The sequence below is a fragment of the Cyprinodon tularosa genome, unplaced genomic scaffold, assembly GCF_016077235.1.
Source record: "Cyprinodon tularosa strain WSP-4 unplaced genomic scaffold, ASM1607723v1 ctg522, whole genome shotgun sequence".
In the NCBI taxonomy this organism is placed as follows: domain Eukaryota; kingdom Metazoa; phylum Chordata; class Actinopteri; order Cyprinodontiformes; family Cyprinodontidae; genus Cyprinodon; species Cyprinodon tularosa.
In genome coordinates this window covers 253,749-278,497 of record NW_024039255.1, presented here as the reverse complement: position 1 = coordinate 278,497, position 24,749 = coordinate 253,749, and the positions used below count along the sequence as shown (strand labels likewise).

General features: G+C 37.9%; 1 protein-coding gene across 5 annotated transcripts in view; it reads right to left on the bottom strand.

Moving 5' to 3' along the window:
• mbnl3 (muscleblind-like splicing regulator 3) overlaps window positions 1–23,615 on the bottom strand; it is a 45,764-nt gene extending 22,149 nt beyond the window's left edge. For all 5 annotated transcript variants that reach the window (XR_005282365.1, XM_038303974.1, XM_038303975.1 and 2 more), the window contains exons 1-2: window positions 23,337–23,615; window positions 12,608–13,530 (exon numbers count right to left, since the gene is read on the bottom strand). Coding sequence is in view for 4 of the 5 variants with exons in the window: in XM_038303974.1 (XP_038159902.1) it covers window positions 12,608–12,781 (174 nt within the window). In the remaining variant the exon portion in view is untranslated. The remainder of the gene's footprint in view (window positions 1–12,607; window positions 13,531–23,336) is intronic.
• Between the last annotated feature and the right edge of the window lie 1,134 nt (window positions 23,616–24,749).

Below are 24,749 nucleotides of genomic sequence, written 5' to 3'. Positions count from 1 at the left end.
TCCATCCATGTTAAACAGATTAAGATAAGCTATTCTCGATATTTCTCCAACTTAAATCTAACATATGCCCTGTCATTAAACTTAAAAAGAACTGAAACTGGCTGAAGGAAAAATGCAAAAAATAAAAAAGCCACAGACTAATGTGCTGAATCTTATATATATATAAAAAAAAAAACCCAGCTTAAGGTTCAATTGCAGCTCTCGTTCCAGTTTGATACAGAGCTTCAATCATTTGTAGAAAATCTGACTGACTTGACATAAGACTCAGCATCTTGTGCCACTTGCAAGGATTTTCTTGTCACATAATCATTTGAATTCTTTAGCTAAAATTTGCAGAGAGGCTATAAAGAATCAGAATAAAATCATTAGACATATAGTATAGAAAATCAACAGCATATTTCCATTGCAGACCAGAGAAGAAGATAAGCAATTGAAATATGCAACAACAATGGGAAATAATAAACTGAGTGTTTCCTCCATAACTGATAAAAAGACGAGATGGAAGCAGGCCAGGACTTCTGCCAAGAGCTTGAAAGTAACATCGAAGAAGCTCTCTAGAATGTGTCCTCAGCACTAACATGTGACAATCATTGGTCTCAATATGTCTGGACAGTGGTGGACACCTGATAGACAAAAATCTTTTTTTTGCAAAAAGAAAAATCTTTCAAAACCGTGTTTGATAGAACAAGACTTGAAACATTTGGGCACATTCAAAGAGAGAGTTTGGAAAAAAAACAATGGAGCAAACAGCCAAAAGAACACCATTATCATAACAGCATACGGCGGTGACAGTATCATGATATGGGTTTTCCTTTTTTCAGATGGGACTAGTTTTTTTTTTGTCAAGGTTGATATAAACTAAGATTTGACCAAAAACATTTATAACCTTCAAAAAGCTGAAGCTGGAAAGTGATCTTGTTTTTCAAACATTACTCTAAATCCATGCATAGATTTTAGTCACAGGAAGAGTGGTTTTAAACTTAACTTCAGATAGAAACCTGTTGAGCCATATGAAGAGGGTGGAGGAAAATAAATGCTTTGAAGACTGTCTGATGTAAGATACTGATAGGCTTCCATCAAATAAAACTTTAGAATTTAATGAAAAAATACTTTAAAAACATCTGACATAATAGTTTACCTTTTACGTTACTATTTTCTATGATTTCCTTGTTTTTAGGGCTGGAACTTACGATTATTTGGCAAATCGATTCATTTGTTGATTATTTTTTGGAATAATCGATTAATAATTGGGTAGCCAAAGTTTTTTTAACGAAATGAAACCAGGTGAAACTAAAACTTTTCCACTTAAGGAGTTCTGGATAGAGAATATTGACAGATGAAAACATTTTGTTTTTAATCTTAAATGCAAAATGTTTATATATTTTCTTGATGTAATTACTGCTCTAAGTGGGTTCCTCTGTCAGCCAAAGGCATGCTTTACAGTCTCTATAGTTAATTTAACAATTAATCAATAACTATATTTGTTGTTGATTATTTTAATAATCAATTAATCTGATTCATTGTTTCAGCCCTATTTGGTTTCAGTTCAATCTCACAGGAAATATGGCAATGTAAAGATGGAAAAAGACATATACTGGGGTGTGTAGCCAATAGGAGGAACTTTGCAGCAACAGAATTTGAATGTGTGGCACAAGAGTTATATGTACAAAAAAAGCTAAACACAAAAGCAAATGTTGCATTAGATAAATGCAACTCTAAAATTGATACAAGCAAGAGCACATTGCTTGATTATTTGTTAGGTTATCCAGTGAGGAAGAGGTAATCATGAGTTTTAAGCAGCTAGACATCATTTAAAATATGGGATTGCTCTGGTATTTCATGCCATTTGACACTTAATCAAATACTGTCTAGTAGCTTCAGTATTAATAGAGACAAATATCTTTAAAAAGATATTTGTAGTGTATGTCTGTAATAGTGTGTATGTATATATATATATATATATATATATTCTTCAAACTGTAATGTTTTAGATCATCAACACAAAGATATCTGGAGTAAATACAAAAACCTGCTTTTGTATTACATTATTTGCTGTTACTTTAAAAAAGATCTGACCACTTGACCTCCATGTAAAAATCCCTTTAGCGGTCACAGGTCGGTTTCTGTTAATTATATTCATTATTTTCCCCTCCATTTAAACAATAATAAAGTCCAGCTACAAATTTACTCGGTTGTAGTGTTCTGTAAAAACCATGCCCCTCTCTGCAAGTATGTCGGAACGGTAAAAATTGCTGCATGAACACTGCAGATCATCGCACACAGTCTTCATCTACATTCTTTTTTTTTTCCTAACAGCAGCTCTCTACCCCTGCAGAAAAGCTGTAAACCTGCTAGTTTACCTCAAAGGAGCATCAACCAGGCTGTATAATTGAGCCAGCACTAAAGGAAGGCAAAATTAAAAAGTCTGATGATGAGCTAAGGTCATATTGAGGAGAATCTGACATTGACAGATGGGAACACATAAAACGGTTTAGCACCAAGAGGACAATACATGACAAGAGGATACCCTGCAGAGCCAGCACCCTTTCTCACAGCCGCACACTTTAGAAAAGAAATGCACAGGTGAGCCTGCAGCCGCATGACAAATGGCCCGACAGCACAAAGGCTAATACAAGCATCCACAGTGGAGATGTGAGCAAGCTTTGCGTCAGCGGGCTGTGTTTATAGGGATGAGTTAATATGAAGAAAAAGTCCCGTGAGCCCAGCACTCCTGCTCCACCTTAGAGGAACAGAAAAGCACCTCTTGATGATCTAATAGTGTCTGCTAAGCGTACTTAAAAAATAACAAAGAAAACATAAAAACAAACAACTCTACTGCTTCAATCTGGGATCTGACAACATAAACATGTACAGAAAATGTGTTATTTGGCTAAAAGAGCCTCTGAAAATCAGTACTGAGGAGAGGTCAGGAATCCCCTTATTTTCTGGTTGCCATGGCAACATGCAATGCAACACAAAGGAAGGCTGTAGTCAGACAGCAGGGACATTAATAAATATAATCTCTTGGACTACTGCTCGCATTTTACACCTTGAACAACATAAACTGGAGAATTTGGGATGTTTTCATAAAATTAGAGATTTAGGAAGCTAGACTTTATGCAACATCCACATCTAAATGAATTTGTTTGTATAAAGCTGCAGGTCACCCCACTCTTTAAGTTTAATTTAATACAAAACATTTTCAAGATAAAAAAAATGTCAACATTTTTTCAGCTCATCATTAAATGTGATAATTGTGATTTAGAATATTAATTTGCAGATAATTAAGGTACCTTAAATGTACCACGCCCTTAAAGGAATAGTACACCCAAAACATGATTAGCCTTCATTTTCTACTCACCCCCATGCTGAACAACACTCTGGAGTACTTTTTTGATATCTCAAATGCATCTGGAGATCTGGGAGGCTTCTTGCTGTCTGCTGACATTCAAATAATGGAGGTCTATGGCGCCCGAGACAGAAAGGTCCATAAAAGTCCACAAAAAACGTGTCAATATTCCTCCATACTGCTTGTCCAATGTATTCCAAGTGTCCTGAGTGGGTAGCATCCAGAATTTACTCGAAACGAAGTCATTTAGAATGTTTTTAGAACATAAACAGTAGTGTATAGGATTTCCTGAAAGCGCGTTCACGGCGCTACGGAAACCGCGGCAGACCAACCCAGACGAAAGTGCGCATTCAGCTCAGCAAAGAACTCATGCTCTTCCTCAACACTGAAGTCCTCAGACATTTTTCTTTCGTTGTTTCTTTCTTTGCACAGGTAAACAGCACATTTCTTCTTCTACGCTTGCATTATTGGCAGAGCAGACGCTGAATGCGCACTTTCATCTGGTTTGGTCTGCCGGCTTCCGTAGCGTCGTGAACGCGCATGTGCGCGCTTTCAGGAAATCCTATACACTACTGTTTATGCTCTAAAAACATTCTAAATGACTTCGTTTCGAGTAAATTCTGGATGCTACCCACTCAGGACACTTGGAATACATTGGACGAGCAGTATGGAGGAATATTGACACGTTTTTTGTGGACTTTTATGGACCTTTCTATCTCGGGCTCAATAGACCTCCATTATTTGAATGTCAGCAGACAGCAAGAAGCCTCCCAGATCTCCAGATGCATTTGAGATATCAAAAAAGTACTCCAGAGTGTTGTTCAGCATGGGGGTGAGTAGAAAATGAAGGCTAATCATGTTTTGGGTGTACTATTCCTTTAAAACATTTCGGTGCAGTTATAAACATAACAAACCTCAGTGTGCTGTTCTAGGATTTGTTGTGTTAGACCAACACTAATCACTGCAGAGCTGGGCAGTAGAAAGAAAAGGGTACGGGATTTCAAAACAATGCTGACAAAAAACAAAAATCTGTTAATTCTTGCATTTTGCTGTAATAAAGCTATTAGATATTATATTTAAAATCTTACACTTAGCAATTAGAGGACAAGGCAAACATGTTATAAAAAAGACACTCTAGTGCAAAAAGCACAACAAAAACCGTATGGCCCTCAAGCACATCTCCATGTGAAGAGACTGCATATCTAAGTGGATATACAGTACCACTCCCAGTGGTGGTCTAATTAGACTAAAAAAAGATTTAAAAAAACTAACGTTCACTGATATTCTCCATCCAACTGGACTTAATTTGAGCCTTTCTTTGAAAAAAGAATGGGCAAATATGGCCAGTCTCTGGAGTTTTGGCTTTTAGAGAGATATTGCAGCTGTTTTTTTTAACAACAGGTGGCTCTAAAACCCCCAAATTACTTTAATCTGTGATCTATCACAGTAAATCACCAAAAAAATAAATAAAAAAATTAAGACATTTCTGGATGCAAAGGTACATAATAATGAAGTATAAATATTTTTTCAGGTCACTGTGTCTTTATAATATTTGGAATAAACAAAGTAGGATATTATATATGTACAGAAGTGATGTAATCAAAATCTGAGATTGTGACTGAATCGTCTGTCTGATGATGGGCATTCAGAATTTTTACACTAATCACGTGAGATGACAGCAGCACTTCAGTTAACAAGGTAAAAAGAACTAAGTGGTGAGCTGCCCCCTCCTTCCCTGCTGAAGCCCATTCATGCCGGGCAGGCAGACCTAATGGAGAAGCAACAGGGAATGACAGCTGTTGGCTTCTGTTGGGCTGGAGATGGCACATACGGGAGGGATGGACAGGAGGGAAGCCATTAGCAGATAAATCCATAAAATTAACATGGAAGGGAGGGATGGGTGGAGGGCAGAAGGAAAGGATGATTCCATGGGGGACCGAGCCGTGTTTCTCAGTTGACCAAAAACAGAATCAGTCGAGTATAATCATCAAACACATTGAGGCTAAGGGCTCTGTTGCAGGAGATGTTTGTTTACCGGCACAGCAGCCCTGATGAAGGAACTGCTGTGACCTTCAGCTGACACCAGCCATGCTGTTCTCTTGGGACAGTCAAAGGAAGCTTTCATGGTTTCTTTGATTAAATAAAAACCGTAAAAAAACAAAAATAAAACAGATCCCTTGGTGCAACCAGTATAGAACCAGGCTGTTGCTCTGTGCTAAAAACAGCCATGCCACTCAGTACGATCAAACTATCCAATGGCTGCTCAGTCCTGTGCTGTTGCTAGGTCTCCCTCTCTCTGTCTCTCTTCACCATCTCCCCCCTGCTCTGTAGGACATAACACAGAAAAATGGCTGAATAATAAATTCTAACTCAATAAACCAGGAGACAGCAGCTGCACTCAGACAGAAAGCCCCTTGTCTGGGTCTCGATTCCTTGCAGTAGAAAAGCTTAGGTAGAAAAATCCCTCACATAGGCACATGCAATGATGCTTTGAAACACCACAACAGTTGGTTTAGATTCTAAAATAATTGGCTTTTGGCAACTGAATCCCCTTTAAAATACAACGAGTTATCATTTCTTGGAGTGTTTATGCTTCCTTTGCACAGTGCTGATAGTGTGACTCTGAGGTGGAGGAGAGAGCAGCAGCAGCAGTGATGCAAAAGCAGCTTAGGTTGCTTTAGTCAACTTACAAGGTAAAACGCACCCTGAAAACACTCTGACATTAAGTCAAATATGTAAATAAATTTCATAAAAGATAAAAATATATTATAATTTCACTTACACCAAATATGGATATTGTATTTTTTAGTCAACACATTTTCTCATACTTTGCTTAAACATTTGCAAAGTTTAGAATAATAACATCCACCCATCTTACCGTTCTGTAATAAACTCCTCCTATAACTTAAAACATGCTGAATTCATCCTTTCCTTAAAAACTGAGAGTAAAGTGTTCCCCTATTTGATGACATCCTGATTATGCAGACAAAACCTGCCGCTCCCTCACCTTTAAAAACAATTCTAATATCCCTATTCTGCGTATGAAATCTTGTTTTTCTGTTTTGTCTATTTGTCATACTGGGATTTAACCCCTTTATGGCCACTGTTGCAAATTTGCAAAAACAGGAACCTTTCATATGCACTTGTTTCTGGTATGCCTGGTGCCTGACGATGTGTTTTCTTATTCACTCTTAACCACTATAAATGTCGTAACAAATTTGCAAAATACCTAAAACATTTAGATAGATAGATAGATAGATAGATAGATAGATAGATAGATACACATATATGTAAATTCCAGTTTCTCAGTGAATGCATCTCAGTGAATGCATCTAGAATGCATTCACTGATTAGGAAAACCATCTATTTTGTGTACTAGCTTCATTGTGAAAGGGTTATTAGTCCACCACAGAGCCCACAGAGGGAATTCTGGTTTTCAAGTTCAATTTGATGGATTTCAGATTGTGGGAGGGAAGCCTGGTACTCAAAGAAAAAACTATGCAGAAGGGTCTGACTCAAGAATCATAAAGACCATAATTCTAGCTGTTAAAAAATAAACAATATGGACTAAGCCAAAGCTGTTACTTAAGAAAATTGGAAAACGAAAGCTATGATTCTTCATGTTAGCCACTACGAAATAAAATGCACGTATAGTTTAGAGTAAAGCAACAAGCAGGCCTCTAATTCCACGCTGGCTATGCTGGGATGTTTTGTCTCTTTTTGGCTTCTTTGCACAGTCCAAAAATGGTTATGCAGTCTTATATTTTGAATCCATCTTAATTTTCAATGAGCAGGAAACTTGTCCAGGCTCTCTCTGACCTCCTGGTTAAATGCAGTATGTTTACCTTACATCATTAAGCCATTCAACACTAAACCTCAACGTAACATGTGTCAGAGATTGTATGTTATGACTGCGACTCCATAGTGGTTGCTATGCTTGTATCTGCAGTGCAGTATTTTATTGACCTGAGCCAAGGTTAGACATTTGAGCCCCAACAAGTTAGGACCTAAAGGATAAATATTTTTTGTTGAGTCATGCTCAAGGACTTAACCACTATATAGTGCCATATATAGGGGTTAGGGCGGACATTCGGATACAGCCTAAGGCATGTGACATTGGCTGATAAGGCAGAGTTGGGACCCCACCCTGGAGCCGGACCTAGGGTTGGGGTTCGTATGAGGGCGCCTAATGGTCGCGTTCTTCCTTACGGGACGTGGCTGGACCCAGCCCGAAGGAGTGATGCGAGGCAATCCACCAGTGGCCCCACCGCCTGCAGGGGGAAACATGCGGATTGGGTAGCAGTTGGAGGTGGACGCACAGCAGTCAGTGGGGGAGGCGACCTGGTTCACAGACACTAAAGCTAAAACTGAGCTTGCATAGGAGGTGTAGCGATACAGGTCCAATCAGCATACCCCGTCAGACCAGCATACCTAAGTCAAGGCTAGGCTAGGCTAATTTATGCGTGATATGATAAACCAAACGATGTAGTTGAATGTAAGCACACAAACTTACCAGAAAAGCATTCGAAAGTCAAGTAGGCTGGTTTATTTATGTGTGATGTAATAAACAAAATGTTTTGGTCTGAGGTAGACAGAGTTAAGCTAAACTGCTTTAAAAACAGACATTCTCGCTATGTTCACTACTTTACACTCTGACGTAGCAGCTAACCTGTCAGATTGTCATACAATGGTTAAGTGTATACTGATCTTGACTGGCTGATCTGAAAATGTAACAGAAGTTGTTTAAATGTCCCTTTGTGCATGCGCACGCAGGCGTTATACTACAGGTATGCTGGTGTGAGTGGGTATGCTGATCTGACAGTTCACCGGCTAGAAATAGTTGGGCTCTCCTCCACACCTAGCCTAGGCTCTGGAACCCAGCTCCTTGAGAGAGGCTGAACTCTATTCCACCCTGGGAGGTGGACTGAGGTGGGTCTGCTTGTCTTCCCCAAGCTTATCTGTCTCATGTTAAATTTTAGCCCAGCCTTTAGGTAGGGGGGAGGTCTCTGACTGGGCCAAACATCGGTACAGAGTACCAGCCCCTCTTGGTATCCCTGGGGGTGGGGGGTGGGGGTTGGATAGCACCCCTCCCAGGGATTCTATTATTCTACACGGCAACTAAAATGCCTTTAGTGCCCATTGATGGACATGTAAGGATGTCCATCGATTCACTTGGCACCTGAACACCCTAGTCATCCTTTTAACCTTCGATTGCACGTCTTGGACACTCAGGTGAAAAGCGGGGCAGAGTTCTCCATCGAACACTACCAAGTGCAGAGCTGGATGCGCTGGAAAAGGAGGAAGCAAGACAGACTCGGCATGCCCAAGAGTAGTGAGGGTCTGCTGGGAACGTCTGGTGGAGCCCTCGGTCAGGTATGTGTTCAACTCCCACCTCCGAGAGAGCTTCTTCCAGATTCTGGGGGAGGGTGGAGACATGGAGCCTGAGTTAACCATGTTTTCTGCCTCCATTGTTGATGCAGTCCCCATAGCTGTGGCAATGATGTCTGCAATGCCTGTCGTGGCAGCAACTTGGTGGTGCACACTGACAGAAAGGGATGCTCTAAAGCTGAAGATGTCCTATAGAATCTGGCTGGCCTGTGGGACTCCTCATGCAGAAAGTAGGTATTACGAGGCCAAGTGTGCTGCTGTAGTTAAGGAGGTTGAGGAGGCAAAAACTCAGCCTTAGGAGGCCATGGAGAAAAACTATCAGTTGGCCTAAAAGCAATTCTTTCAATCTGTCCTGTGCCTCTGGAGGCAGTGCTTTGCAAAAACTGTTTTTAGTGGCAGTGGGGAGCTGGAAGGGATTGAGGATTTCCTCAATTCAGCTGATACCTTCGGTGGTGGAAGAAGAAACAAGGTACTTAGTAGGATAATGGACTATTGTAGGATAATGGAACACAACATAATTCTATTCAACACAAAGCATTAGAACAAGTTCAGGACAAAAAAAAAAAACCTTATTTGAATTGTTTAATATGGATTCATGCAGGCATACAAAGGCAGCAGATCCTCTGTTTTGAAGAGTTGCTTAAAAAATACATGTTGATGAAAGTCGGTGGGGGGTTGGGGGAGTGGTGGCCTACTGGTTAGGGTATTTTTCTTGTGTTCCTGAGGTTCTGAGTTCATGCCCCACTCCCACGGATTGACACACTGGGTCCCTGAGCAAGACCCTTAACACCACACAGCCCACTGCTCCCCAAGGGGATGGGTTAAATGCAGAGTGAATTTCATTGCTTTGTACATACATGACAATAAAGTTAAATTCTATTCGATTTTACAATAAGTCACTGATTTGGCTCTCTTTGCATTGGTCAGTCTAGCTCCCTGACATGTGACTTACCAGTGCTTAGTTATCTGATCGAGAGAAGAATTTTCTTTTTTTGTTTTTAGAATTCCCCACCGTGGGACAAAACAAATCTTAGGTTATGTTTAGATAAATTATATGTGTCCGATCTTATCAGCATTTTTCAGAAGTTAGTGTCTCTCTTTTTAGACCTGCAGAAAAGAGCAAAATAATAAAGAGTAATAATATGAATCAATATGTTTATAAATAAATGTAGATGTTTTTTTTTCATTTTCATTGCAGTTAGTTTAAAGTTACATGGACATTTATAAGTAGCTTGCAAGCTGAAAAAGCCACCCTTTTGGCGAATTAAAAGAGTTGGTATTACTTTGAATGTAACTGTGGCACACATTATGTTTTTTTTTTCGCCTTTATTTTGTTTTTGGAGACAGAGTAAAACTATAATAATGTATGATAATAATAATAATACATTTAGCTTTTCTGGTCATTCTGAAATTTATATTTGGAGGAGGCAAAAGAAGACAAACTAAAACAATAAGGTTTTGAAGTCCCTATTGAGAACTGTAGTAGCAAATCAATAAAGCCCTTTCAGGAAGCCATTGTCACTATAGGATTTTGTTTTTATTTTTAACCATAACAACAGTATTAATACAGCTTCCATGAATCATATTACATTATACCATAAATCATTTTGCAGATGAAACACAGCAAAATCACAAATGATTATTGTAAAATAACTACTTTGCATATTCTGTTCTCTTAAATGAAATTAATAAAAGCCACTTTTGAATCTGATCTTCTTCCTGGAGATCAGATTCTTAAGTCTTAAAGGGGACACACTCCTTTTAAAATCACTGTGTTACAACAGCAAACATCACAATTCAAGCTCCATTCTTTGATTTACATGGTTTCTCCAAATATATCTTTGGATAAAAGACAAAAAAAATAACTTAAATATTAATGAAATACTAAAGTAAGGATAAATTGGAGTAAAAGCAATAGAACGAACATGAATATTTTCCAAGACAAACTGATTTTTACCAGTCATTTCATAAATAACACCCATCGTAAGGCATCTGATATATAAATGAAAATTTATTTCCTTCTGAAGAGCACAGTATGAAACCTTAATTTGTTTGTATCTGTAATCATGCTTTTATCTAATCATCTGAAAGAATAAGTGCAGCTAAACCCAGACTTTATTAATATACACTGTATAAAGAAAAAACTACAGTTCGGTTACCAAATTGAAATGTTATGTAATAAATCGTATGGGACGTCCAGTGATATTATTTTCACGAACGGCAGAATAGTTTATTTTACTTTTTCTAACATAAGGATACATAAACTCAGATGGTGATGGCTTTGTAAGCCTCTTGTAGGGCAGTCCACACTATTTAAGTCAAATGTAGAAACAACTGTAGAAAGTGATGGCTCTTTATAGAAGGTTTTAAGGGAATGGATTTGACAATTGGAAATAAAAACACAAATACAAATTATTCTCCACTTTCCTGTTGCAGGATACTTAAGTCCATTCAATTCGGTCCAAATTTCTTTATTCTCTAGCAAAAGCTTTGCAACTTTGTGAATAAATGTGCTTTCTTTGGTTACACCAGCCTCTTTAGTTTCTTTAATTTGGGTTCATATATTTGAACAACAGTTGTGTTTGAATTCAAGCTGCCAGGGGTATGACTTTGACAAAAAAAAAAAATCGCTGATATGACGTAACGCCCTCTGTGCCCTTAGGAGAATCTTTAAGTAGCTACAGCTACCTACAGACCAGCACATTCATACTTATACGTTCACTTATTTTTAGAGAGATTATGGTTTGTCAGAGCACAATTTGACAAAGACCTTCATCTTTTCTGAGAAAGAAATGAAGATGATGAGGCTTAAATTGAAGTGTCGTGTGGAAGTTTTGCTGTAGGAGGCACTGGTGAACTTCACATCAACCAGGAAGTTTAGGCTTGGCTGCAAACTGGTTCCTTCAAACGGTCTGTGAAACGGGTTGTGTTCACATTCACAAAGGTCATTATCAGATTAACATGAATAAATCCAAATATGGCGTTTATACGAGCATTAAAATGTTTCCTTCATGACCTATTCTTACATAAAGAGCTCTTTAATCAGAAGAACTCAGAGATGCACTGTTATCAGTTTTCCTTAAAAAAAAAAATTAGGAGAATAAATCAGAAAAGAAAAAACAACTTTAGAAGTCTTTGGTTCTGATCGTCCAGAATGTTATGTTCTGAGAGTGGTTAAAGCATCAACACTTGTTTCTATACCAGAAAAATTGCAGTTAAACACAGGCCACACTGCAAAGTCTGCACAGGTGTCCACCATCAGAATACATGATCCGAACAAGTGTTCAAGAACATCATTCAAATTGACAATCAGTACCAACTAACCCTCTTGAACAGAATAAAATTATATTTCGTTTGAAGCCAATCTAATCAGAATATTCCTATCTGCACATTTAAGCGTCATACTTTTAATCAAATTGTCTCTTTATTCTTACTACTCGTGTCAATGTAAAAATATCTACCGGGAATATCAACAAAGGTGGATTAAGGACAACACGGACAAAGTTTTTGAGTGTCCATCAGAAGGTAACACCGGTTCTGTCAGGACGGAAAAGGCAAAAATTCCAGTAAATTAAAGTGAGACAATTCAGGATTTCTTGAAAGAAGCCAGTTAAGAAAATAGTATGTCTCTCACTTCAGCATTCAGTTTATGGATCTAACTTTCATAATCATGCATTTTGAAATAAAAACGTTTTCTGATTTAATTTCAGAGAGTGTGAAAAAGGTTCTAATATCTGCTTTCTGTGGTATAAACTTTCCACCTGATCAAAAGCCCATGAAAAAGGCCGACATGTCTGACAGAGGATTTAGGGACCAAACAAGCTGTTATGCGGCAGGAGCTGATGAGTGTGATGTGTGCTGCGTTCTTACCTTGAGCGAATCAAAGCAGGCGATGACTCTGCCGTTCTCCACATGGCAGCTCCGGGAGGGATGTGCAAACTTACACTCGGAATCAGACCGTGAGCAGGTGCCTCTCTGGTACTCGCGACACACTTCCAAGGTCAGCCATTTGGTGTCTCGCCCCATGGTCATGCTGACAGCCATCTGAGACGCTCACAGACACTGAGCAGTGGTGGGAGCAAGTGGATGGAAAAAAAATGTCTAATGCGAGCAGGGCTGACTAATAGTGATTCAAAAGCAAACAAAAAATCCCCATGGAAAAAAAATAAAAATATTTGTCCTTCAGAGCAAATAGGTGGCAAGTTCCTTTTTGACTGATGTGTTTTGGGGGATGTTTACTAGCTCTTCCTGGGAAAACTGTCAGCTGAAGTTTCACTGGCTGAGATAACAGATGTTAACTATGAGCAGAGACCAGCTCCGTCTCAAGAGAAAGAAAAAGCACTGTTCAAAAAGCATCACTTTAGTCCTCCCAGATATGTCTATAGACTGAAATTCACTAATGGTCTCTTTTATATTCATGTCGACATGATTAGAGGAGAGGAAGTCACTGCAGCTCTACTGTAGTTCTCTGACAGGGAAAGAAACAGAACCTTACACCAGTAATGTCCTTGTAATGAAGAGACGAAGCTGCAGCTCAGCTTCGGGTATGTGGGGACTATAGCTCACCAATGTGGGATGGATGACTTTGTGGCTGTCAGGACAAAATATAGCCTCAATTCAAGGCCAAACGAACCGAACAATCTCTCCTGCTGTAGGACAAAACCGTACTGTAGGCACTTTGGAGTCCTGCTTCCTCTTCTTACTTGAATCGACTTCTCATCCCTCTGTCTCAGTTCGTTATGTTGTCATCCTCTTTACTGACCTCTCTGCTGCATGTCTTGCTTGCTGTCTCACTGTGGATCGCAGAAACAAAGAAAAAAAGCATTCATAAAACGGCAACTGTTTGGCTGGAAACTGCTACATTCTATTTTAACGAAGGAGGAGCACGCTGCAGGAGAAGAAGGAAGGAGGAAGCAATGAACAGGAAAGGGCAAGCTATGCCTTGATTAAGTGATACAGAGAGGAGAGATAGTGAGAGAGAGAGCGGCTGGAGAGAGAGGATGCATGGAGGTTGTAGGCAGGACAGAAACGTCACCTCAACTCCTTTACTTTCTGCCCTGCAAAAACTGGACATAAATGTAACAGGGTTGAAAATAGTGTCCTTGATGTGGGAAATTCCTGCTTATTCTATTACCAAAGAGATATGAAAAGATGAGACAGGGTAATTCATCACAACTAAAGCTGCGGTGTGTAATGCAAAGCAGCAGCCAATCACACTGCATTTTACAGGCAAGTGGGGCTTACCACTGATCAATGGGAGAGCCCAATAGAAGGAAGGCTCCTCCTTTCACAGAGCCTGTCCTTGTTTCTCACTTTTTCACACATGTACCAGCACAGTCATGGCAGTCATGTCTGAGCCACATGCTAATATTCAAACTGCAGCAGCTTTCTGTGCAGCTTTGCCTTCACCCGGCGACAGAGGAGTTTCTAGCGTCTCCCTCAAACATACTGCAGGATGATGCAAGGATGATGCATGCAGCCCTCTGTTCTGCTCACACTCAGGGAGCAGAGTGACGTGGCCAGTCACTAACTGAATACAGATAATAAACCACATAAAAAAGCATGAAAAAAGGAACAGATTTAGCTTCATTTTGGAAATGTAAAGTTTAATAGTGCGGGAAAGAAATTGTGTAGCCTATAAAACCTCAAACAGGACAATAAAGACCAGAACAGGAGCAGAGGGCGTTGGAGCAGATATTATCATTCTCCCTGTCTGATGGTGGCAGACACAGACGGAGGAAGCAGTGGGGGGGACCACTGCGAGGGAACAAATGTGTGTATTTGTGTTTGACGGCATGCAGATACACAACATGGAAGGGCAATGCTGCAGCAGAAGGGAGACGTATGGATAAAGTCACTTCTCAGGCCAAGTATGAGATCCATAGAACGGGAGAAGAGCAGGTATAACAATTGCTTTGCTTGCTGAACCAATGCGCTTATCTGTGCATCCTCCTCCACCAAAGCCTCCAGATCAATACAAACTTTACTCTGGGGGACTAAACAAGCACTCCTCCTATAGCTTTGTCCGCTCTGCGTTTATATCCACGTCAGTGTCAACAGCCTGTGCTTACGCACACCCTGACGAGGCAGAAAGCATCCAACATCATCAAAAAGCTCCTTAGCAACACTTTGGACACCGAATGGTGCACAGCTGCCATTACAACTACACATGGAGAGAGATGCAGCAAATGCCTCCCAAAAATCAGAGTTTATGCTGCAGCATAAACATAAAATTTCACGTCTTTTTTAAACCTTTATAGAAAATGTTTGCTGGATTTACTTGATTGGTTAAAACTAAATTTGGACTTTGTTGAACTCAGTTTGTTGCTCTCAGATTGAACATATAATTGGTTCTCCTCCACTAAGCTGCTGTGCATTACTTGTTAGCTGGCTGAAAAAATGTGGGTAGATTTACACTGCCTTTATAATATCTACAAAATAAACCCAACACAAAACATTATTAGGCAGGGGGGAAATTAAGCAGGTAATGTGAGCTGGTTATATTTCTGTAACTCTGTAAAGTGGAGAAGGTCTACATAATGTTCTGATCAGAACATGGAAAAAATTTCAACATTTTGTTGTTTATTATTGTAAAGCTTTTTTGCTTTTGTCGATGTTAAAATGACAATAACTTAACGTATATGACAATATTATTACATCTATAATAGCTGAAATGATATGAATAAATTTTTCAGCAGGGGGAAAACAGATTTCATGTTTATAAGGAGAACAATTATTTTGCTGTGATATTTTACTAAAGGTTTTCATAGTGTAAAAATTCTATATTCTGTAATTAGAACTGGTCTAAATAGCCTTTGTTCTATCAAAGTAGAAAAAGATATGAGCAGGTTATTGAGTATATGACAAATTATACTGCCAGAGAATAAAAAAAAACACACACACACAAAAAAATAGCTGAGTTACAGGGGAGAAAAATAGTTTGGCACTTGTTAACAAATACTCATTGTGTAAGGGCTCCCCTTAGGTTTACAAGAAAGTTTTCACATCCCCCCAGACCTTTTTAATAGTTAAACAAAGTAAATATTTTTTTTCAAATCACAAAAAAAAAACACAGTTAAAGTGTAATTATTTTAAATTTAACTGTTTAGTTTACCATGTAAAATGAATTATTTTGTTAAATTAATTTCTACCAACCTCCTCTGTGGTTATACTACCCCCCCCCCCCCCCCCCCCCCCCCCCCCCCCCCCCGTCCTACATAAGCACCCATGGGGATACTAGACCCTACATAAAACTGTACTTATTTTAGCTAAAAGTGATTATAGTTCTTCTGGTAAAGATAAGACCTAACAACGGGGAGCACAACTTTTTTCTATGGTGGCCAGTGTGGCCACACATATCAAGTTAAAGTGCTTTGGGGTCTAAAATTGTTAGTTGTTATTTTTTACCTGCTTGACAGGAATGCAAATGTAGAATACCGTATGTAATTAAACAGGAAAGTTTTATGCAGAAAAGTGATATGTAAAACACGGTAGACAGAAAAATAACACATTAAAAAAAAAATCTCTCACAGCTTTGGCACTTAAAAACAAAACAAACATAAGCAGCACACAGTGCAGGGCTGGAGCTAAAGATTATTTTGCAAATCAATTCATCTGTCAATTATTTTTTTGATTAATCTATTAATAATTGGATAGCCAAAGATTCCTTAAAGAAGACTTTTTACATAATTAAACCAGGTGAAACTTCAACTTTTCCACTTGTGGGGTTCTGGATAGAACATATTGACAGACAACATTCTTTTTTTAATCTTAAATGCAAAACGTTGATATATTTTTTTTTTTTACAATTTTAGTATAATTGCTGCTCTAAGTGGTTTTCTTCTGTCAGCTAAAGGCATGTTTTACAGTCTCTATACTCCAGTTAAAGGTATTTAGGACAATCTTTTATTTCCGGGTGGATCATCTAAATAAGTGCTCCTCCTAATTGTCAATCATTCTGGTGATATGTTTACATCAGGCCGTCCTACATGATTGTCCCTTTAGGTATCTTTTTCTGTGCATGCACACTTTCAGCAGCCCATGTGTGGTGAGCTACGGTTTCAGACAGTCATTGAAGCTCACATTTCTCATCGCAGTTCTTTAAAAATGGCTGAGAGTCTTAAGAGAAAAAGTGTCTACTAAGTGTATGATGAGAAAAGAAAGGCCTCATAAGAGTCACACATATCCCAGAATGCTTCGCAGGGAAAGCTCTCTTCTCAAAGCACTAAGGGATTTGCTGTCACAGGGGCCTGCTGTCGCTACCTGACAGCGGCGACTAATAACAAAGATGGCGCAGGCATCGCACAGTGGAGGAGGAGTTACGTGACCAAGAGAGAAAAAAAAGTAGTGATCATCTGTCTAAACGGTCAGTTATCTGAGTTTGCTATAAAGTCCACTAAAGAGTCCCTGCTGTATTTGCCCACAGTAAGCTTGTATGAGCTATGAGAACAGCACATTTTAAACAAGGCGTGCAAGAGGACAAATGGGTTTGTGCATGCTCTTGCATGGGAATTTATTTTTTTAAGTGAGAGGGTGGGTCTTTAAAGAAATCCTCCACAATACCTTTAACGATGAATTAATAAATAGAATAAATTAGTTAATGATTATTTTAATAATCGATTAATATCAAATAATCCCATTGTTTCAGCCCTAGTACAGTGTTTTCAGATAGAATAAGTTGGGAAGAATCTTTATTTACAAAAAGAAAATGGCTGATAAGAAATAAATACTGTGTGTTGTGCCTTACTTTTTTGACTGACCTTTGAACATTTCATTGGGATTTTTTCATCTTTAAAAATTACACTAACATTTTCTTTTAGACTAAGTTCATAAACAGAAATCATACCACTCTTAAATTATGTTTGAGGACCACACAACATCATCATGAGGGCAACAAATGGCCCTCAGGCCGCACATTGGACACGCCCGATTTAGACAGTTTATCCAGGTTTTTGCTGCATTTTACTTAATATAAATTACTAAATATAGCATATGAAAGCTCTAATAGTCTTTAAGCTCCAACCAGGTGCCTGTGGTAAAGCTGAATAAGGTGTTTTTTTGGAACTTGGCTGGAGTGGCACAAGGTGGACAGATGAAAGCCATAGTAGCTGACATATCTGTACTGCGTCCTTCATCAAACACTGCACACCAAAGGGCTTCCAACAGTGTAACCTTCAGCTAAGCTCTGATGTCTGCATTATGGCTGCGATGCAGACTGGGTGCCACCTAAACAGGCAGAGCAAACCTGGAGAACCACAGAAAGGCACAGAGAAACATTAAACTGTGCTGGTTGTCATATTTCTCTCAGTTTTTATCTTCTGCAAAATTTCTTGCAACAATCTATGGTTTATATTGGCAATATGCTGCATGTTTGTGTTGGGTATTTGGAGGACCACAATGAAAATAGGCTCTTTGTTGTCCTGTGTTTTTATCTGTCGTGCTGATATTTAGAATAGAAATATCCTGCATTGTCCCTTCATGACTGTTGTCGGGCTAATGCTGCAAATTTGTTTTGTCACAAAGTAAATTCAATTTATTCAAAATACTTTTCCCTACAAAGAGCTCATCATTCGAAAAATGTGCTTGTTCAATTTTGTCAAAAATGTTTCTAAAGCTTTTGAAACATGTCAAGTATCTATGTAATATTATAACTATTAGGATACAGGTTAATTAGGTATACTGTATTTGTTTTTTCCCCTCAATGTTTGTCTTCTTTGCTTCTATGCCTGCTCTTTACATTAAACACGTTGTGACTTTGTGAAAGTAATTTACTTACTTAATAAAGATGCAGTTAGACTTGCCTAACTTCAACAGCAACACAGCTGAGGAAAAAACAACAAAGATAGCTTCTGACTAAACAATTTATAAAACAATTTATTTATTGAATATTCTCATTAATAAGATAGATTAATAAGAAGGTGCTAAGATATTGTGATTTGCAAAACTATTCATGCCTCTATGAATAGAAATGTAAAAACTTGTGGATGTATTTGAATTGAGACCAAAACCAAATCCTCTTAAATAAAAATGGGTATAAAAACAACAAAAAACACAGTTTCAAAATGTCTAAGAATACCTCAGAACTTAAAGATGTAAGTGCAGCTGGTTCCCTGAACCAGAGAAAACTCAGGGAAGCTTAATACAAATTTAGGGATTAATATTTGTAAAATAAAATATTTTGTACAATTTCCCCTTCAAATTTGCAGTCATACACTAATTTGACTTGGTCTAAAAATCCCCCAAAATCATAATAAAGTTTACGGTCTGTAAGGTCACACAAATGCAAAAAAAGGTTAAAGGTACAAGGATACTTTTTCAAAGCCCCATCAACTGCAAAGCACGAAAAGAAGCTTTTCAGTGGGAATTAAAAAGGCATGAAACTGTTGCACAAAGGAATGTAAAAGTATTTGCCAAAATGTCACCACTTTTAACAAACATTTATTCCAGTTACTGTAAACGGCTTCAATCAAACTCTTGACTCCCAGAATACCAGGGATTTTTTATTTTATTATTAATAACTCCTTTTGGTTTCACATAAGGAGATGAGTTCCCCTTGGGACTTTTTATTCAGAGTGGAGTAACCTCATTCCCAAAAGTTTGGTGATTTCCACTTTTAGAGGCACAGATTGCTGTGAAAACATTTCATCTCAGGATTATTATTCAGGTTACTGCTCGCTAACTCAACAACTTTTTTTTAGGGATGAGGGCAAAAACAGCCCAACCAATATAGGCAACAAGCTAATTTATTTAAAAGGCGTAAGAAAACAATCTATAAATCAAAGTGTGCGAAAAAGCAAACAGCTTAAAGGGAGGGAGCAAAGTAATTAGGTTAAGTATTAGTAATCCTTTCAGCTCGTTAAAAGCACCACAGCTCCAAATCACACAACAGACCAGCATCACCTAAATAAAAGGTAATTCCTCAAATGCTGCTAAGTCAATTAAGTAATATGAATAAAATATTTTTTTTACTCTTGGGTTGCACATATTTGTTTAAATATTCATATTCCCTTCATAAATTGATCTGCTCACTTGAGAAAAAAGAACATTAAAATAAATAAAAAGCATGATATCAAATAATAAGAAACTTTATATGACTGTGTTACAGAAGAGGATTAGGGCCATTGGGAATGTAAAAAAGTTAACTGATTTTTAAATATTATTTCAGTTTAAAATGGGAAAAAGTCAGAATTATGACTTTAAAGGAATAGTACACCCAAAACATGATTAGCCTTCATTTTCTACTCACCCCCATGCTGAACAAAACTCTGGAGTACTTTTTTGATATCTCAAATGCATCTGGAGATCTGGGAGGCTTCTTGCTGTCTGCTGACATTCAAATAATGGAGGTCTATGGTGCCCGAGACAGAAAGGTCCATAAAAGTCCACAAAAAACGTGTCAATATTCCTCCATACTGCTCGTCCAATGTATTCCAAGTGTCCTGAGTGGGTAGCATCCAGAATTTACTCGAAACAAAGTCATTTAGAATGTTTTTAGAGCATAAACAGTAGTGTATAGGATTTCCGGAAAGCGCGCACATGCGCGATCCCGACGCTATGGAAGCCGGCAGACCAAACCAGATGAAAGTGCGCATTCAGCGTCTGCTCTGCCAATAATGCAAGCGTAGAAGAAGAAATGTGCCGTTTACCTGTGCAAAGAAAGAAACAACGAAAGAAAAATGTCTGAGGACTTCAGTGTTGAGGAAGAGCATGAGTTCTTTGCCGAGCTGAATGCGCTGGTTTGGTCTGCCGGCTTCCGTAGCGTCGTGATCGCGCATGTGCGCGCTTTCAGGAAATCCTATACACTACTGTTTATGCTCTAAAAACATTCTAAATGACTTCGTTTCGAGTAAATTCTGGATGCTACCCACTCAGGAAACTTGGAATACATTGGACGAGCAGTATGGAGGAATATTGAAACGTTTTTGTGGACTTTTATGGACCTTTCTGCCTCGGGCACTGGGCACCTCCATTATTTGAATGTCAGCAGACAGCAAGAAGCCTCCCAGATCTCCAGATGCATTTGAGATATCAAAAAAGTACTCCAGAGTGTTTTTCAGCATGGGGGTGAGTAGAAAATGAAGGCTAATCATGTTTTGGGTGTACTATTCCTTTAATCTCAAAATTCTGTCTTTTTTCTCAGAATTTTTACATTTTTCCCTCAGAATTCTGATTTTAATCTCAGAATTATGACTTTAATCTCAGAATTCTGACTTTAATCTCAGAATTCTTACTTTTTTTCTCGGAATTCTGACTTTAATCTTAGGATTCTGACTTTAATCTCAGAATTCTTACTTTTTTTCTCGGAATTCTGACTTTAATCTTAGGATTCTGACTTTATTCTCAGAATTCTGACTTTTTTTTCCTCAGAATTCTGACTTTAATCTTAGAATTCTCACTTTAATCTCAAAATTATGACTTTAATCTCAGAATTCTTACTTTTTTTCTCGGAATTCTGACTTTAATCTTAGGATTCTGACTTTAATCTCAGAATTCTGACTTTTTTTTCCTCAGAATTCTGACTTTAATCTTAGAATTCTGAATTTAATCTCAGAATTATGACTTTTTTCTCAGAATTATGACTTTAATCTTAGAATTCTGACTTTAATCTCAGAATTCTCACTTTAATCTCAGAATTATGACTTTAATCTTAGAATTCTGACTTTAATCTCAGAATTCTGACTTTTTTTTATAAGAATTCTGACTCTAATCTCAGAATTTTGGATCTTAATGTAGATGGGCATTAAGAAAGAGATGTGGGAGCACATTGGTGGAAAATGATGGAATTAGGCGACTTTTTACATGTCTGAGGGGTACCTGGTGATGCTATTTCATTAATGGAAGAGCAGAAGGTGATTGAAACAAGATAGCTAGTTTAGTCTTTAAAACAAACATGGCTAGAGCTTGATGCTAACATGTTTGTTAGCTGTTAGAATTAAGTCAGAATTCTGAGAAAAAAGTCAGAATTCTGAGATTAAAGTCAGAATTCTGACTTTTTCCTCATATTATACTGAAATAAAATTAAAAAAATCAGTTAACTCTTTTAATTTTTTCAGTGGCCCTTATCCTCTTCCATACTGTGTGCTATTGTGAGAAGAGAAAACAAAACTGGTTGTGTGGGAAAGGTGACTGCATGCACTCCTGTCAGTGTGAGCATGGTTTGTCAGTTTATCTCTGTTTATATTAAGTAAAGAAAAACTAGCCAGACAGGTACAGAGTCCACAGCCGGGAGGGGAGTGTGAACTTGTCTTGACTGGCTGTTTTGTTAAAGCAGACAAGATAAAGGACAGCGCATCCAGCAAGATTGCATACAGCCTATGCAAACCGCTAATGACAACAAAGAATATCATGGTGGTTTAAAAGTCTGACCCCTTTAGGTCAAAAAAGGACAAGACTCCTAGAATCTCCTACTTATTGTATTAAGAGACACTTACATTGAAATCCTATATAAAAGCTTCTAAATAACAAGCAGATAATCTACAGTTTACACTGCTGTAATAGCCTTAATAGCCGACATCTGATAACAGCAGCGGCATAGCCAGAACATTTTTATAAGGGTGGCCAGCCAATAACCAATGTATACTGAGGGGTGGCCAAAAGTGGATCGGCACCAGAACCTCTGGGTAAATCTACACTGTTCCAACAGGAAAATGAATGAGTAAAACATCCACATTTTCTAAATAAAGACAAACTATCCTTTCATACAGTCTTTCCAAACAAACTGAAGCATATATTTAAACATCTGTGCTTTCTAGATAAAGGTATAGTGGATAAAAATGTTTCAGGTTTGAGTTCTGGCGCGAACATCTTGTCATTACTACCTCCTTTTTTAAATATTCATTCTGCATAAAATGTATATTTATTAAGGTTGTATTAAAGTGGTTATCTGTGATTCCAGTGAAGACTCCTAGATGACTTGCAGAAACGCATAATTTTCTCTGTACCGCATAAGACAAAATCTATTTCTGAAAAAAGCAAGAATTCTGAATTTATTATCTTTAATGTTAGTATATTGATGTACATAATTAACCACAGTGTTTTTGTTGTCTAGTAATTGTTAATACATGAAGATTTTTAATATTTTGAATATTCCACTATTACTGCTGCCACTGTCTGTATTAGAGAGAAAAAAATGGTTAGGGGTGGCCATCCCTGGCCCCCCATCTAGCTCCGCCCCTGGATAACAGGATGCCAAAATGCATTTAACTCTCAAAACAACAAAAAAACCTAACACAGTATTTAAAAAGACAGACTGTTGTAGCTTATAATATAACAAACCTATTTATACAGGCTGGAATATGGAAATTCGTCACCACATCATTTGTATCCAGACAGATGAGCCAAGACATTCCAGTCCATGTTAAGCAAGAGCGTTATGACTAATTTGCCTGTATTACGCCCATCTTTAACAACCAAAGCCAGTTTTTGCACGTAGGCTGCATGCAACAGGCGGGATTTGTTGGAGGAGCGACGCGCAAAACGCAGAAAGAAACAACAAAAACAGATGATCTTTGCAAAAATGCGTCAAAGCGAGTTTAAAAGGCTGCAACGTCACCATGCGCCCCCCCTCTACCCCACACACCAACCCCATCCGGACGCTCACCTGTTATCAGTCCGGATCAAATGTCTTTTTTTCAAATCCAAGCCGAATGAAATACGCTTGCTTGGTATTTTCCGCCAAGGACTTCCTTATTTATCTGTAGGGCTGCGTAAAAGCTCTGCACTAAAGCGCAGGAGGGGAGGAAATAAAATGCAGTGGCAAGAAATAAAATAAAAATAAAAATAAAAATCAGGGCGAGTAGAAAAGGCGAAGCAGCTGCAGAGGAACAGACAGAAGCGGCAGCAGAAACATCAGCTGTAACTACATTTGCGCTCAGCAGATCACAGATTAGAGCCAGAGGGAGGGTTTTATCCAATGGGAGGAGTTGGATGACAGCAGAGGGGTTTGTTTATGAGGTATGATCAGGTCACGACACAATTGGGCAAACTGTAGAGGGATGACTCCGTTTCTATGCTGGAAGAAATGAAAAACACAAGTTAAAGGCCTTTTAAAAACAAGGCAATAATAATCACTTCATGTGTTTTATGTGACTTTAAATAATTACTGAACATTTGTAACAATTTTCTTTCATTTTCAATTAATTCAATTTTTCAGATTTTGGCATCCTGATTGGAAACCCATAACAACCACATCAATATGTTCATTTTCACCCCCATGGATCATGTTATTGGTAGCAATAGGGGTGGTCAGTAAAAAAAACAATGTACACTGAGGAGTGGCACCAGAACCTGAACTTCAGGGTCAATCTACATCTTCCAGACAGGAAGAGGAAAATTAACAAGCAAAAAAATCCATATTTTCTTAATAAAGAGAAACTATACTTATATATATATATATATATATATATATATATATATATATATATATATATATATATATATATATATATATATATATATATATATATATATATATATATATATATATATATATATATATATATAAAACATATATTTAAACATCCTTGCTTCCTAGATAAAAGTCGTAGTGGACATCTTTTCAATTCTCATTACTCACCTAATTTTATCAACAATTATTCTGGATAAAACTGATATTTACAAGTACTAATATCTACATAAATTGATTATTTAATACGTTTTTTTAATTAAAATTAGATTAAAATAGTTTATCTATGATTTCACGGAAGACTCCTAGATGAGTTGCAGAGACATCATTTATTCTTTACCCCACGAAACACAGAATTTGGTTATGGGAAGAGCATGATTTCTGTACTTATCATCTTTAATGTTAGTATTTTAATGTGCATAATCTATCACAGTGTTTTTGTTGTCAAGTAATTGTTAGTACATGAACATTTAAAAAAATTTTTTTAATGTTTTGAATATTCCACTTGAGAGTATTACTGCTGCCACTGTTTGTTTTAGAGGGGGGAAAAAATGGTAGGGGTGGCCAATGATTGGCTAAGGGTGGCCATGGCCACCCCTGGCCCCCGAT